The 15,430-nt window shown below is 43.5% G+C and overlaps 1 protein-coding gene across 1 annotated transcript in view; it reads left to right on the top strand.

Annotated features, from left to right (window-relative positions):
• Positions 1 to 15,430, top strand: part of LOC143775586 (cysteine repeat modular protein 2-like) — a 422,741-nt gene that overhangs the window by 200,209 nt on the left and 207,102 nt on the right. Inside the window, exons 7-8 of the mRNA XM_077263910.1 lie at positions 3,078 to 3,164; positions 5,102 to 5,300. Coding sequence (XP_077120025.1) covers positions 3,078 to 3,164; positions 5,102 to 5,300 — 286 coding nt within the window. The remainder of the gene's footprint in view (positions 1 to 3,077; positions 3,165 to 5,101; positions 5,301 to 15,430) is intronic.

Here is a 15,430-nt window from a genome sequence, read left to right as displayed (position 1 = left end):
GACTGCCGGTGGCTCTTCTGACCTGAGCGGGACAACTGCATAGAAATAAAGGTTGCCACGCTTAGCTCTAGAGAGCAGCTGGCCAGTCCGAGCATTGCCATGCGACCTTCGTCCATGTTATATGGCCATCTGACTGCGCCCTAAGGGTACGTATTGTGTCATAAAAATCAATAGCTCTCAAAAAATATTTCCTGAAATATAACTATTAAAACTGTAAGAAGCAAAAAGTCGGGTACGAACGTCTAGGAGATCAATTCTCATATTGCAAAGCAGCATACTGCGTAAAGCCATGACAACTCGCTGCGAAGACTAAACCATTATATCAGCATACGGACATAAAAATACTTATAAAATGCTGTTTTTAGTAATATCCATGAGATCCATAATCCAACACCAACAGCAGGCTACAGAAAAATTGCTGTGGGAAAAAAAAGTCACATGGTCTATTGGGTGCAACATTACAGAGGCCACATGAATACTTCACATTACATGTGCACAAGATCTCAAAGAAGTTTTATTTACAGATACAAAAATCTATGAATAATGAAATAATATCTAGCTGGTCTTTTTTCAGAAAGGTAAGGGATAATATGATATTCTGTACCAGCCTATCATAGCTCTAAATCAATTTGCAGCAAGGTAAACACAATTAAGGACAAACCCATCCATAATTGAAATTTGAGTGACAACTGAATTACCAGTGCTGGGATGCCATACATATTATATACCTTGTGTCCCATGTTTAAGCAATGTCAATAAATGGGCATGCTTGCACTTAGTGGTTGCAACAAACTCTTTATCATCCTACAGGTAGATTGCCAGTTGCCAAGAGTCCTATCAGCTAGGAAGAATTCCAAATACAATATACTGTATTCTTGCATTATACTAATTTATGGGTGTATGTGTGTACGGATGTATAGTATGGGTATCAGAAAAGAGAGAAATCGGGTTCCCTGATTTTCCCTGTACTGCTGGCAATCACGGGCCCTCCTGATCTGTCCCCCGGCCCTCTGAGTCATCTTTCTGGAAAAAAGGAAGGCTTTTCACGCAGTGTGCCTGCCGTGATCTGCCAGCGGGTACCCGGCAACAATAGGGACATTTTTCTACTGGATTTTATTGATCACTGTGATAGACCCTATCACAGTGATCAAAATAAAAATGTAGTAAATCAAATCCCCATTGTCACCCCCTTAGTTAGATAAAAATGCTAAAATTAAAATGTTTTAATTTTTTCCATTCTTTGCAGTTAGGGTTGGGGTTTGGTTCGGGTTAGGGTTACACTTGGGGTTAAGACTGTGGTAAGGGTTGTGTTAGGGTTAGGGTTATGTTAGGGTTAGGGTTTTGTTAGGGTTAGAGTTAGAATTGGTTTTTTTCAAAAGTAAAAAAAAAATATGGCGATATGACGGCTTGTGTTGAGAGCAAGTGCTCGCTACTCGAGTTTGCATCGGTTGGTCGATTATGCACGGAGTATTGCGACTCCCCACATTTTTGGGGGTGTTTAGCAGCCACAAAACATGGGACAGGGACTAGAGCATGTCATCCGAGCACCCTGCGATATTCGGTGCATACCCGAGTACCTCATGCAAACTGGAGCACTTGCGCTCAACACTAATGATGACATATTCAGTATGACAACATAATGTTATAAAATTCTGTGTCATACCTGTGGGTTCAAAATGCTCACTATACCCCTGGATAAAATCCTTGATGGGCGTGGTTTCCAAAATGGCATCACATGTGGTTTTTTTTCACTGTTTAGGCACATCAGGAGCTCTCCAAATGTGACTTGTTACCCTTGTGAAAATAAAAAAGTTTGGTCTAAAGTAATTTTTTGGTGAAAAAAGTTAAATATTAATGTTTTCCTTCAACATTGCTTCAGTTGTCATGAAGCAACTGAAGGGTTAATAAACTTCTTGAATGTAGTTTTGAGCACCTTGTGTGGTGCAGATTTTAGAATGGTGTCACTTTTGGGTATTTTCTGTCATATAGACCCCTCAAAGTCACTTCAAATGTAATGTGGTGCTTAAAGGGAACCTGTCACCTGAATTTGGCGGGACCAGTTTTGGGTCATATGGGCGGGGTTTTCGGGTGTTTGATTCACCCTTTCCTTACCCGCTGGCTGCATGCTGGCCGCAATATTGGATTGAAGTTCATTCTCTGTCCTCCGAGGTACACGCCAGCGCAAGGCAATATTGCCTTGCACTGGCGTGTACTCTGGAGGACAGAGAATGAACTTCAATCCAATATTGCGGCCAGCATGCAGCCAGCGGGTAAGGAAAGGGTGAACCAAACACCCGAAAACCCCGCCCATATGACCCAAAACTGGTCCCGCCAAATTCAGGTAACAGGTTCCCTTTAAAAAAATGGTTTTGGAAATTTTGCTGAAAAACTGAGAAATCGCTGGTCAACTTTTAACCCTTATCACATCCTAACAAAAAAAATTGTGTTTCCAAAAATTTATGTAATTTATACAATGTGATTTTCTGGATTTAATTTTTGACATTCTATCTCACAATGTTAAAATGAACCTACCCTTAAAATTATAGACTGTTCATGTCTTTGTCAGTTGGCAAACTTACAAAGTCAGCAAGGGATCAAACACTTATTTCCCCCACTGAATAGGCTGAGGAAGTGAGAGTTGGTCAAATAGAAGATGGGTAAAACAAACACATACATCATGATACTCGTGTTATGATCTAGATACAGTATGTGTAATTGGTCTTAATGATCTTAAAGCACTTTATTCTATGAACATTTTGAATGGCTCTGCTAGGTGTATTATTTGCCAGCCTCTTGGGTCACAGATCGTTGGTCTGGTCATAGTATTGAGAACATTTTTAACTATAGCCTCCCACTTTTTTTTATACATGTCCTTGAATATATTTTTAATAATGTGAGAATAAAAGTATTTATTTGAATTAGCGGGATGACTCCTTGTCCTGCTTCTTCTGTCTACAAAATTCAGTATTTAGCTAGATCATACAAACAATCTATAGGACATAATCCATTGTTGCAATCAAATGAATGCAAAGTAAAATGTCAATGAACAATATAATAATTACAATTTTATTCTTAAGTGGCAGACAGCAAGTGCTATGCCTGTGACCAGTCCTGTCAAAGTTGCTTTGGCCCACAAGCACAAGATTGCTTCTCCTGCCATTCTGGTATTGTATAGCCATCTTCTCTTTTCCAATTGCTGTGTGTGTCAGGATCATTTTCTTATTTTATTACATTTGTAACATAGAGGGAGATATTTACTAGGCAAAGGTACTAATATAATCTCACAAATTGTACTCTCAAAGTGCATGCGTGTGCTAGTAAAGTGCAAGACATTTTCTGTTTGTGTAATTGTGATGACAATGTGTGTTTTTGTGATACAGAACAGTTCAGTATTGTGCATTTTGTCATTGAATAGACAATTTAATTCATTTTTTATTGCTGAACAACTAGACCATACTATGTAGCTATCTACAGGGTGGGGCATGTATATGGATACACCTAAATAAAATGGGAATGGTTGGTGATATCAAATTCCTGTTTGTGGCACATTAGTATATGGGAGGGGGAAACTTTTCAAGATGGGAGGTGATCATGGCTGCCATTTTGAAGTCTGCCATTTTGGATCCAACTTTATTTTTTCCAATGGGAAGAGGGTCATGTGACACATTATTATTATTATTTATTATTATAGCGCCATTTTTTTCCATGGCGCTTTACATGTGAGGAGGGGTGTACATAATAAAAACAAGTACGATAATCTTGAACAATACAAGTCACAACTGGAACAGGAGGAGAGAGGACCCTGCCCGCGAGGGCTCACAATCTACAAGGGATAGGTGAGGATACAGTAGGTGAGGATAGAGCTGGTCGTGCAATGGTTTGGTCGATCGGTGGTAACTGCAGGTTGTAGGCTTGTCGGAAAAGGTGGGTCTTCAGGTTCTTTTTGAAGGTTTCGATGGTAGGCGAGAGTCTGATATGTTGTGGTAGAGAGTTCCAGAGTAGGGGGGATGCACGAGAGAAATCTTATATGCCATTATGTGAAGGGGAGATAAGAGGGGAGTAGAGAAGGAGATCTTGTGAGGATCGGAGGTTGCGTGCAGGAAAGTACCGGGAGACGAGGTCACAGATGTATGGAGGAGACAGGTTGTGGATGGAGTCTCTGGGTAATGGGGAGCCAGTGAAGGGATTGACAGAGGGGAGAGGCCGGGGAATAGCGGGGGGACAGGTGGATTAGTTGGGCAGCAGAGTTTAGAATAGATTGGAGGGGTGCGAGAGTGTTCGAGGGGAGGCCACAGAGCAGGAGACACATCAAACTTATTGAGAATTTCACAAGAAAAACAATGGTGTGCTTGGCATCATCCGAGTGCAGTCAGTTTCAAGTGCTCAGATAGACTTGTATGGGTGCTTTGGATTATTGGATGCACTTGCACCATAGTGTGATTGTTTTCTCATGTCAAATTGGCATGAAAAAATAATTGCAAATCTGCACTGCGCCATAGTATATCACTGGGCTAAAGAGCTATACGATAAAACATCAGACAGCACTCGGCCATGTTATCTACTAGTGTGAGCGAGCCCTTACACTGAGACTTAGATAGACATCTTCCAGTTGTGCGTTCTTCTATGTGGGCATTAACATATTTTCATCGATCTGAAATGTAAGTACATTTTGGATAACCACTATTTCTACCTTTGAAAAAAAAATAGTTGACGATTGGGATTCATTACACTGAGGTTTTTCATATGACTCTGAGTTCTGATAAAGTAAACTTACGAACACTAAATGTATTACTTAGTAGTGCCATAGAACTAAGCACTGTCTATTTGGTTTGTGTTTCGTTAGGCTGGGTCATATAGTAGCCTTTATGATCACATTCTCTACAATTTCTAGAACCTCCCAGGGACATATATATTGAGATTTAAAGTCATTTTTCACTTTAACATACTGTATTGTGGTCATCTAAATTTCAACAACCTGTATGGCCTTCTTGCATGGTATGTATGTGCAATGACGGTAACTCTAAATGATGTCATTAATCAGAATCGCCCGATGCAATGTGACCTTGCTGGGTGAATAACACATGCTTCATATGTATTCTAGGTTATTATCTGGATGAAGAAAACCAATGTGTGCAAACCTGTCCACAGGGATTCTTTGGTGATCCATTCACTCAAACATGTGAAAAGTGTTCAGTGACCTGTGAAAGCTGTGCAGGTAGCAGTGAAAACTGCCTGAAATGTAACACAAAAGAGGAGAACCTCTTTCTACATGAAGGGCGCTGTGTTCCTGATTGTCTGGAGTAAGTAGTAGTGTGGTGAGAAAAGAAACAATCCATCTGGTATCACACTTTTTACCTATGCATATCAGGGGCGGACATAGCCAGTGGCGTAACTAGAATCCAATGGGCCTGTTGCAGAATTTGCACCTGGTGCTCCCCTGCATGTTAGTTAGATGCTTGGGCCCTTGTAAAACTCTAAATCTTATAAGGACATACTTTGTTGCCCCCCTCCACCATTATGTAGTAATATCCCCCTACCTGTACTAATGTCCTTCATCCTGGACCCATCCAGGTATATATGTCCCCCAACCTGGTATATATTGCACTCATCCTGGGACCATCCTGTTAGGGTTGGCAGAACACACCGAGTATAAATTTATGTAATAATAGGTGCGTTCGCAACCCGGGGTCCACCATGCAGGAGAGGAACCTGCTGCTAGCAATTGGCAGCGCTATATGGCGGTATTAGCGAACTCTGTTACTTCACAGAATTGCTAGGATAGGGAAACGCTGTGCCCTGTTAACCTCACAGAGAAACACAGCTACCAAACAGAGCAAAACTATGGTAATGCAGTCAGCATAGCACACAAACAACTCCTCACTGGAGGTGCCGGTATTCTAGGGGCTTATTTCAGCCAAGACCCTAATCCAAACACACAAAACTCCTCACCGGAGGTGCCGATATTTTAGGGGCTTATTTCAGCCAACCCTGACCTCATGGAAACATGACCACACAGTAGCAAAGCTCAAAACACAGGTTGATACTAGCGCATGGCCGTGCTGCCATACAAACCTTTTATAGCTGTAGCAGACAAGGACCTTCTTGGTGGTCCAATAGGAGCTGCTGCAGGACCTGATCATGTCACTCCAGACCTCCAATGGGAGATCGTCCCATGAGTATGCTCAGTATGGGAAAAGCGGGACTTAGTCCCAAAAAGACCTGCTCGCTGCTGACCATTGCTGGCTACAATGACAGAGCCTGGAAGGGCAGTAGTAACCAGTCGTCCAGTGTCAGCCTGAGCCAGACGCTGGGACCGACGTCTCCGCTGAGCAGGCTCCACTGCGGCTGGAGAATGTGAGACCGCAGCAGACATGGTTCGAGATTCCCCCTGTGCAGCGGCGGGAACTCAACACCTAACACATCCTAGTATATGCAGTGCCTTGGAAAAGTATTCGGCCCCCTGGAACTTTTCAACCTTTTCCCACATATTGTGCTTCAAACATAAAGATACCAAATGTAAATTTTTGGTGAAGAATCAACAACAAGTGGAACATAATTGTGAAGTTGAACGAAATTTATTGTTTTTTTTTTAATTTTTGTGGAAATTCAAAAAACTGAAAAGTGGGGTGTGCAATATTATTCGGCCCCTTTAACTTAATACCTTGCTGCTCCACCTTTTGCTGTGATTACAGCTGCAAGTCGCTTGGGGTATGCCTCTATCAGTTTTGTACATCGAGAGACTGAAATTCTTGCCCATTCTTCCTTGGCAAACAGCTTGAGTTTAGTGAGGTTTGATGAAGATCGTTTGTGAACAGCAGTTTTCAGCTCTTTTCACATATTCTTGATTAGATTGAGGTCAGGACTTTGACTTGGCCATTCTAACACCTGGATACGTTTACTTGTGAACCATTCCATTGTAGATTTTGCTTTATGTTTGGGATCATTGTCTTGTTGGAAGACAAATCTCCGTCCCAGTCTCAGGCCTTTTGCAGACTCCAACAGGTTTTCTTCAAGAATGGTCCTGTATTTGGCTCCATCCATCTTCCCATCAATTGTTACCATCTTCCCTGTCCCTGCTGAAGAAAAGCAGCCCCAAACCATGTTTGACAGTGGGGATGGTGTGTTCAGGGTGATAAGCTGTGTTGCCTTTACGCCAAACATATTGTTTGGCATTGTTACCAAAAAGTTCGATTTTGGTTTCATCTGACCAGAGCACCTTCTTCCACATGTTTGGTGTGTCGCTCAGGTGGCTTGTTGCAAACTTTAAACGACACTTTTTATGGATATCTTTGAGTAATGGCTTTATTCTTGCCACTCTTCCATAAAGGCCAGATTTGTACAGCGTATGACTGATTGTTGCCCTATAGACAGACTGTCCCAGCTCAGCTGTAGATCTCTGCAGCAGTTCATCCAGAGTGATCATGGGCCTCTTGGCTTCATCTCTGATCAGTCTTGTCCTTGTTTGATATGAAAGTTTAGAGGGACGGACGGATCTTGGTAAATTTGCAGTGATATGATACTACCTCCATTTCAATATGATCGCTTGCACAGTGCTCCGTGGGATGTTGAAAGTTTTGCATCCAAATCTGGCTTTAAACTCCACAACAGTATCACGGACCTGCCTGTTGTGTTCCTTGGTCTTCATGATGCTCTATGTGCTTCAAACAGAACCCCGAGACTATCACAGAGCAGGTGCATTTATGTGGAGACTTGATTACACACATATGGATCATATTTATCATCATTAGGCATTTAGGACAACATTGGATCATTCAGAGATCCACAATGAACTTCTGGAGTGAGTTTGCTGCACTGAAAGTAAAGTGGCCGAATAATATTGCACTCCCCACTTTTCAATTTTTTAATTTCCACAAAAATTTAAAATAACCTATAAATTTCATTCAACTTCACAATTGTGTTCTACTTGCTGTTGAAAATTTACATTTGGTATCTTTATGTTTGAAGCATGATATGTGGGAAAAGATTGAAAAGTTCCGTGGGGTCGAATACTTTCGCAAGGCACTGTATGTCCAGCATCCTGCTATACATGTCCCCCATTTTAGGCCCACTCCGGGTTATATGCACCCATCCTGCTTTATGTGTCCCTTTTCCTGGTACATATTTTGCCATCCTGGGTCCATCTTGATATATATGACCCTCGTCCTGTATATATGTCCCATATTATGGTCATATCCTGTTGTATATGCCCCTCATTCTCTTATATATCTTCTATCAACATAGAACATATTATTTTGCATATTTGCCACACTTAAATGTTTCAGATCACCAACCAAATTAAAATATTAGACAAATATAACACAAGTAAACACAAAATGTGATTTTTGAATGAAGGTCTTTATTATTAAGGGAAAAGTAACTCCAAACCTACAATGCCCTGTATGAAAAAGTGATTTTTTTCCCCCTTAAAACATAAATTAAGTGTGGTTTATCACATCTTTGAGAAGCTGAGTTCAAATTCTCTAGCCACACCAAGGCCTGATTACTGCCACATCTGTTCACAATCAAGAAATCACTTAAATAGGACTTGTGTGATAAAGTGAAATAGACCAAAAGGACCTCAAAAGCTAGACGTCATGCCACGATCCAAAGAAATTCTGAAACAAATAAGAAACAAAGTAATTGAGTCTGGAATCAGTAATGAGTAGTGTTGAGCGATACCATCCGACACTTGAAAGTATCGGTATCGGATAGTATCGGCCGACACCCGAAAAGTATCGGATATCGCCCGATACCGATACCCGATACCAATACAAGTCAATGGGACACCAAGTATCGGAAGGTTTCCTGTATGGTTCCCAGGGTCTGAAGGAGAGGAAACTCCCCTTCAGGCCCTGGGATCCATATTAATGTGTAAAATAAAGAATAAAAATAGATGACCGCCACGCGACCAATCACAAGCCGCGACGTCATCTAAGGTCTTTCAAGCGCTCATTCTTAGTAACGGAAGCTGCCGGTTACACCGGTAAGGTCCAGGCTGCGTCGGAGAGGTGAGTATATCATTATTTTTTATTTTTATTCTTTATTTTACACATTAATATCGATCCCGATACCGATTCCCGATATCACAAAAGTATCGGATCTCGGTATCGGAATTCCGATACCGCAAATATCGGCCGATACCCGATACTTGCGGTATCGGAATGCTCAACACTAGTAATGAGCAATCAGTCTGGAAAAGGTTATAAAGCCATTTCTAAAGCTTTGAGACTCCATCGAACAACAGTGAAACCCATTATTCACAAATGACAAAAACATGGAACAGTGGTGAACCTTCACAGGAGTGTCCAAAATTACCCCAAGAGCGCAGTGACGACTCATCTAAGATGTCACAAAAACCCCACAACAACATAGAAGAAGTCCAAAGAAGTGCAGGCGTCAGTTGCTTCAGATAAGGTCAGTGTTCATGACTACACTATAAGAAAGAAACTGAGCAAAAATGGCCTGCAAGGCAGAGTTCCAAGACAAAAACCACTGCTGAGCAATAAGAAAATAAAGGCTCATCTCAGTTTTGCCAGAAAATATCTTGATGACCCCCAAGACTTTTGTGGATTGACGAGACAAAAGTTGAACTTTTTGGAAGGTGTATGTCCCATTACATCTGGTGTAGAAGTAACACAACATTTCAGAAAAGGAACATCATACAAACAGTAAAATATGGTGTTGTTAGTGTGATGGTCTGGGGCTGTTTTGCTACATCAGGACCTGGAAGACTTGCTGTGGTTAATGGAACCATGAATTCTGCTGTCTACCAAAAAATCCTGAAGGAGAATGTCGGGCCATCTGTTTGTGACCTCAAGCTGAAGCGCATTTGGGTTATGCAGCAGGACAATGATCCAAAACACACCAGCAAGTCCACCTCTGAATGGCATAAGAAAAGTAAAATTAAGACTTTGGAGTGGCCTAGTCAAACTCTTAACTTTAATCCAATTGAGATGCTGTGGCATGACCTTAAATAGGTTGTTTGTGCTAGGAAACCCGCCAATTTGGCTGAAATACAACAATATTGCAAAAATTAGTTTGCTAAAATTCCTCCAGAACATTGTAAAACACTAGTGATGAGCGAACACTAAAATGCTCAGGTGCTCGTTGCTCAGGTTGAGTAATTTGTAGTACTCGGGTACTTGGCCAGAACAACGAGCCCAATGTAAGTCTATGGGAAACCCGAGCATTTTTACCACAATCCCCCCAGGGGTCCTTTTAAGGTCTAAAAACATCTGACAATGATGGAAACAGTGCTCAAATGACATGGGAATGGAGCGCCCCCAGACACAGGGCCGTGAGGTACTCGGTACTGGGCCTCTCTGTCTCGGTCCTGGGGTTGTCACGGTGCCTAGACCCGGTCCGTGACCCTGCTAAGGGGCGTCCAATGAAAGGTATGATGGTGGTGCATGGTGCAAGGTGCGATGAATAACGAGGACACAGGGTTGCAGTCTCTTTACCTCTTTACTGAAGGCTTCAGGATCCGCAATCCAGAGCACTGCTAACAGGGCTGGCTGAGACCGGCCAGTCCGTAGGCACATCCAGAGTTTCCTTTGCAGGTGGAAATCAGTGCCTACCTTCTAGCGCCTGTGTGTTGTAGTACCTCCCTGCTGAGCACCAAGGGATAGTCCTCACAACTGTTGTGTCTGTTTCTGATGTTCTTTCTCACAACTATCATTTCTCTTCTGATGTTCTTCTCCGTCCCCCAGATGATATGGCTAGGACGCACCCGTATGACGGGTAGGCCTGGAGTTCTTCCGGGACCCTAGAGTCGCCCCTCTCCCACAATTGCCTCCTATGTCTGCTTAGGTGATTTAGGTGAGACAGGCAACCTAAAGTCAACTGCCCTGCCGCTGTTTGAAGTAGTGCTTGGAGCCCAATACTTACTCGGCGTTCTGGCCACCGGCTACGCGCCTCAGTAGGATGTTGCCACGATCTTAAGGCACGACTCCTACTGGTTCTATCCTCCTTTGTGCTGTGATCTCGTTTCTCACTTCTCCACAATAAACCTCGCTTCGTGTCCTTTCTTAGGATGCCACCGCAACTGGTGCAGGCGCGGCTCCGTAACGTTCTGTCCTTTTCGCTAGGCCGCTGTCAGGATCCCACCCCTGACTGAATCTTCCCCCGCAACACCCTCTGCCACAGGATGTTGCCTGGATCAAACCCAGTCAGCTTCTCCCTAACTTCCTATCCAACCCCCAGTTTTACCAGATTGTGAGGAGTGGCCTAATACATTATTATTATTATTATTTATTTATATAGCACCATTGATTCCATGGTGCTGTACATGAGAAGGGGTTACATACAAGTTACAGATATAACTTACAGTAAACAAACTAACAATGAGGGACTGATACAGAGGGGCGAGGACCCTGCCCTTGCGGGCTTGCATTCTACAGGATTATTGGGAAGGAGACAGTAGGTTGGGGGTTGCATGAGCTCCGGTGTTGGTGAGGCAGTAGCTTCGATAGTGATGAGGCGGCAGCGGTGTCAGTGCAGGCTGTAGGCTTTCCTGAAGAGATGAGTTTTCAGGTTCCGTCTGAAGGATCCGACTGTGGTTGATAGTCGGACGTGTTGGGGCAGAGAGTTCCAGAGGATGGGGGATATTCGGGAGAAGTCTTGGAGGCGATTGGATGAGGAGCGAATAAGTGTGGAGGAGAGAAGGAGGTCTTGGGAGGACCGGAGATTACATGAGGGAAGATATCGGGAGATTAGTTCAGAGATATATGGAGGAGACAGGTTATGGATGGCTTTGTAGGTCAGTTTTAGTAATTTGAACTGGATACGCTGAGGGAATGGGAGCCAGTGAAGAGATTTGCAGAGGGGGGAAGTGGAGGAGTAGCGAGGAGAGAGATGGATTAGTCGGGCAGCAGAGTTAAGGATGGACTGGAGAGGTGCAAGGGTGTTAGCAGGGAGGCCACAGAAAAGGATGTTGCAGTAGTCAAGGCGGGAGATGATGAGGGCATGCACAAGCATTTTAGTAGATTGAGGGTTGAGGAAAGGAAGGATTCTGGAGATATTTTTGAGCTGGAGGCGACAGGAGATGGAAAGAGCTTGGATGTGCAGTTTGAAGGACAGGGCAGAGTCGAAGGTTACTCCGAGGCAGCGGACTTCGGGTACGGGGGAAAGCATGATGTCATTGATTGCGATAGATAGGTCAGGTAAGGAGATTTGTGGGATGGAGGAAAGATGATGAGTTCAGATTTGTCCACATTGAGTTTCAGGAAGTGAGAGGAGAAAAAGGAGAATATGGATGATAGGCACTCTGGGATTCTGGACAGCAGAGCGGTGACATCTGGGCCAGAGAGGTAGATCTGAGTGTCATCAGCATAGAGGTGGTACTGGAATCCATGGGACTTTATGAGTTGTCCCAAGCCAAGTGTATAGATTGAGAAGAGTAGGGGTCCTAGAACAGAGCCTTGGGGGACTCCAACAGAGAGAGGGTGGGATGAGGAGGTGGTGTGGGAGTGGGAGACGCTGAATGTGCGGTTGGAAAGGTACGAGGCGATCCAGGATAGGGCGAGGTCTTTGATGTCAAAGGAGGAGAGGATCTGTAGTAGGAGGCAGAGGTAAACTGTGACGAAAACAGAGGACAGGTCTAGAAGGAGGAGTACAGAGTATTGTCCAGTAGCTTTGGCGGTAAGTAGGTTGTTAGTGATTTTGGTCAGGGCAGTCTCAGTTGAGTGATGGGGGCGGAAACCAGATTGTAGATTGTCGAACAACAAGTTAGATGAGAAGTGGGAGGAGAGTTCAGCATGGACGTGCTGCTCCAGGAGTTTGGAAGCGAATGGGAGCAGCGATATTGGGCGATAGCTGGACATAGCAGTTGGATCGAGGGTTGGCTTTTTAAAGCATAGGCGTGATTGTGGCATGTTTGAACGCAGAGGGGAAGGTGCTCCCCCTGGAGGCCAGAGTGTGAAGTGTAATGTGTGACTGTGATACCTGGTCAGGTGAACTCCTTAAGTGCCATCAGACGTACCATCACTCCCCTTAGTGGTGGAGCGTCAGTACTGCAATGACCAGGACTCTGGGGAGCTGCAGGAACATCATGGGGAATGCCCCAGGAAGCATTTCTAATTCCCAGGTCACAGCTTTGATCAATGTTGTCAGAGTCTTATGCCATTTTTACAGGCGCATCCAAAAACATGCCAAAACAAAACCAAAATGGATTTTCCTGGGAAATATGTTAATGAAAATCCTTTCCAGGGTAATGAATTATATATAAGGCAAAATAATTAACCAAAAACAAAAATGTTCCTCCACCACTTTGGCTATGTTCACACGTAGCGTTTTTGATGCATTTTTCAATTTTAACATTGCTTTCAACCAATACAAATGAATTCACTGGGAAATGTCATTGTAACATTGAACAAACTTAGCTGGCCATGTGGTGTGTGACACATCATCAGACACATCTTGTTTAATTTATAAAGGAGGGACTCTTAAAGTCACAAAGCCTATTTTTATAGTGGCACCAGGCGGCATTAATATTCTTAAAGGGCCATTATTATACAGTGGGTCTCCTATACTGTTATTGCCTATGCAGTGAGTGGCAGGTCTGCCAAAAATTAGGATGCACCCCAATACCTCTTTCACGAGACGTACAGGAGGGCATCCTGAAATAATGTTCCCATTATAAGAAAGTGGGTCTCCCATAGTGTTTGCCTGTGCTTTGAATGCAAAGCCTGCCCTGCACCAAAATAACACATACCCCAATAAGCCTTTGAGCCCACATACTGGATGGCCACATGAAATCAAAGCTCCCATTTTTTTCATTCGGTACTGCCATACTGTTAGCCTATGGATTGAATGCAAGGCCTACCCTGCACCAAAGTTACACGCACCCCAATAACCCTTGGAACAGACGTCCTGGATGGCCACATGAAACCAAAGTTCCCATTAATATGAATTTGGTAATTCCATGCTGTTTGCTTATGCATTGAATGCAAGGCCTGCCTTGCATCAAAGTAACACGCACCACAATAAGCCTTGGAAGAGACGCAGAGGTGGGCCTCCTGAAAATAATGTTCCCATTATTAGGAAGTGGGACTCCCATACTGTTTGCCTATGCAATGAATGCAAGGCCTGCAAAAAATTAGGATGCACTCCAATGCCCCGTGAAAGAGATGTGGAGGAGCGCCTAAAAAAAAAATGTTCATATTATAAAGGAGCGGGTCTCCTATACTTGTAATGCCCATACCCTAAGTGTATAGGCTGACAAACTTTTCCCCCTGGGGGGTACACATTTTTTTTTAATTTAATTAGTTACGGGCATCATAAACACCTCTGCCAAAAAGTAGAGTGACTGTTGCAACACGGAATACGTTCACTCTGGTGTTCTAGTGGTGGTGTCTGAAGAGACGTGGAGGATGTCCTTCTAAGAATCTATTCTCAATTTAAAGGAGCAGGTCTCCTATACTTGTAATGCCCATACCCTAAGTGTATGGGCTGACAAACATTTCGCCCTGGGGGGTACCCATTTTTTATTTATTTTAAATTATTTACGGGCATCATAAACACCCTTGACAAAAAATAGTGTGACTGGTGCATCACGGAATATGTTCACCCTTGTGTTCTAGTGGTGGTGTCTGAAGGGACATGGAGGATGTCCTCCTAAGAATCTATTCTATTCCTATATTTGGAATGTCCCTGGGGACATGGGGTGTACACATTTTTTCAATTTAATTGTTTACAGGCATCGTAAACACGCTTGCAAAAAAATAGAGTGGCAGTACCATCACGGAACACATTGACCCTGGTGTTCTAGTGGTGGTCGATGATGAGGATGAGGAGAAAGAGGAGGATAACTCCAAACAGCCAAAATCAGGAAGAATATACCCATGTGCGGGTGTGAAGAGGTGCATGGGAATACACCTCTCAAAAAAGACACTGAATTGGAGGTTATGTTTCACTGTTATCACTCAGTAGTGTAGAGAAGTGTGGCCCAATCCAGCCCTTGTTCATTTTTATAAGAGTCAGCCTGTCAGCATTTTCAGTTGACAGGCGGATGCGCTCATCAGTTATCATTCCACCAGCGGCACTAAAAACCCACTCTGACAAAACGCTAGAGGCAGAGCAGGCCAGGACCTCCAAGGCGTAGAGAGCAAGTTCATGCCACTTGTCCAGCTTGGATACCCAAAAATTAAAAGGCACTGAGGAATCACAGAGAACGTTGGTACGGTCAGCAAGGTACTCCCTCAGCATCTTCCAAAACATTGCACTCCTGTTGACAGTACCCCTTGCCTCTGTGCCAGGGTGATGGGAGGGTCTGAGAAAACTTTCCCAGAACTTTGCCAGTGTTCCCCTACTTCTACTGGATTGGAGTTGTGTCTCTCTCGTCTGTACACCTTGGTTGTCCAAGGAACTATGACATCTGCCGCCAATGTTCTCAGATGGGAATTTTTTTAGTAATTTCGCAACAAGAGCCCTC

The sequence above is a fragment of the Ranitomeya variabilis genome, chromosome 5, assembly GCF_051348905.1.
Source record: "Ranitomeya variabilis isolate aRanVar5 chromosome 5, aRanVar5.hap1, whole genome shotgun sequence".
NCBI lineage: Eukaryota > Metazoa > Chordata > Amphibia > Anura > Dendrobatidae > Ranitomeya > Ranitomeya variabilis.
The sequence above is the reverse complement of the archived record's forward strand: the minus strand, read 5'-3'. Positions and strand labels throughout refer to the sequence as shown.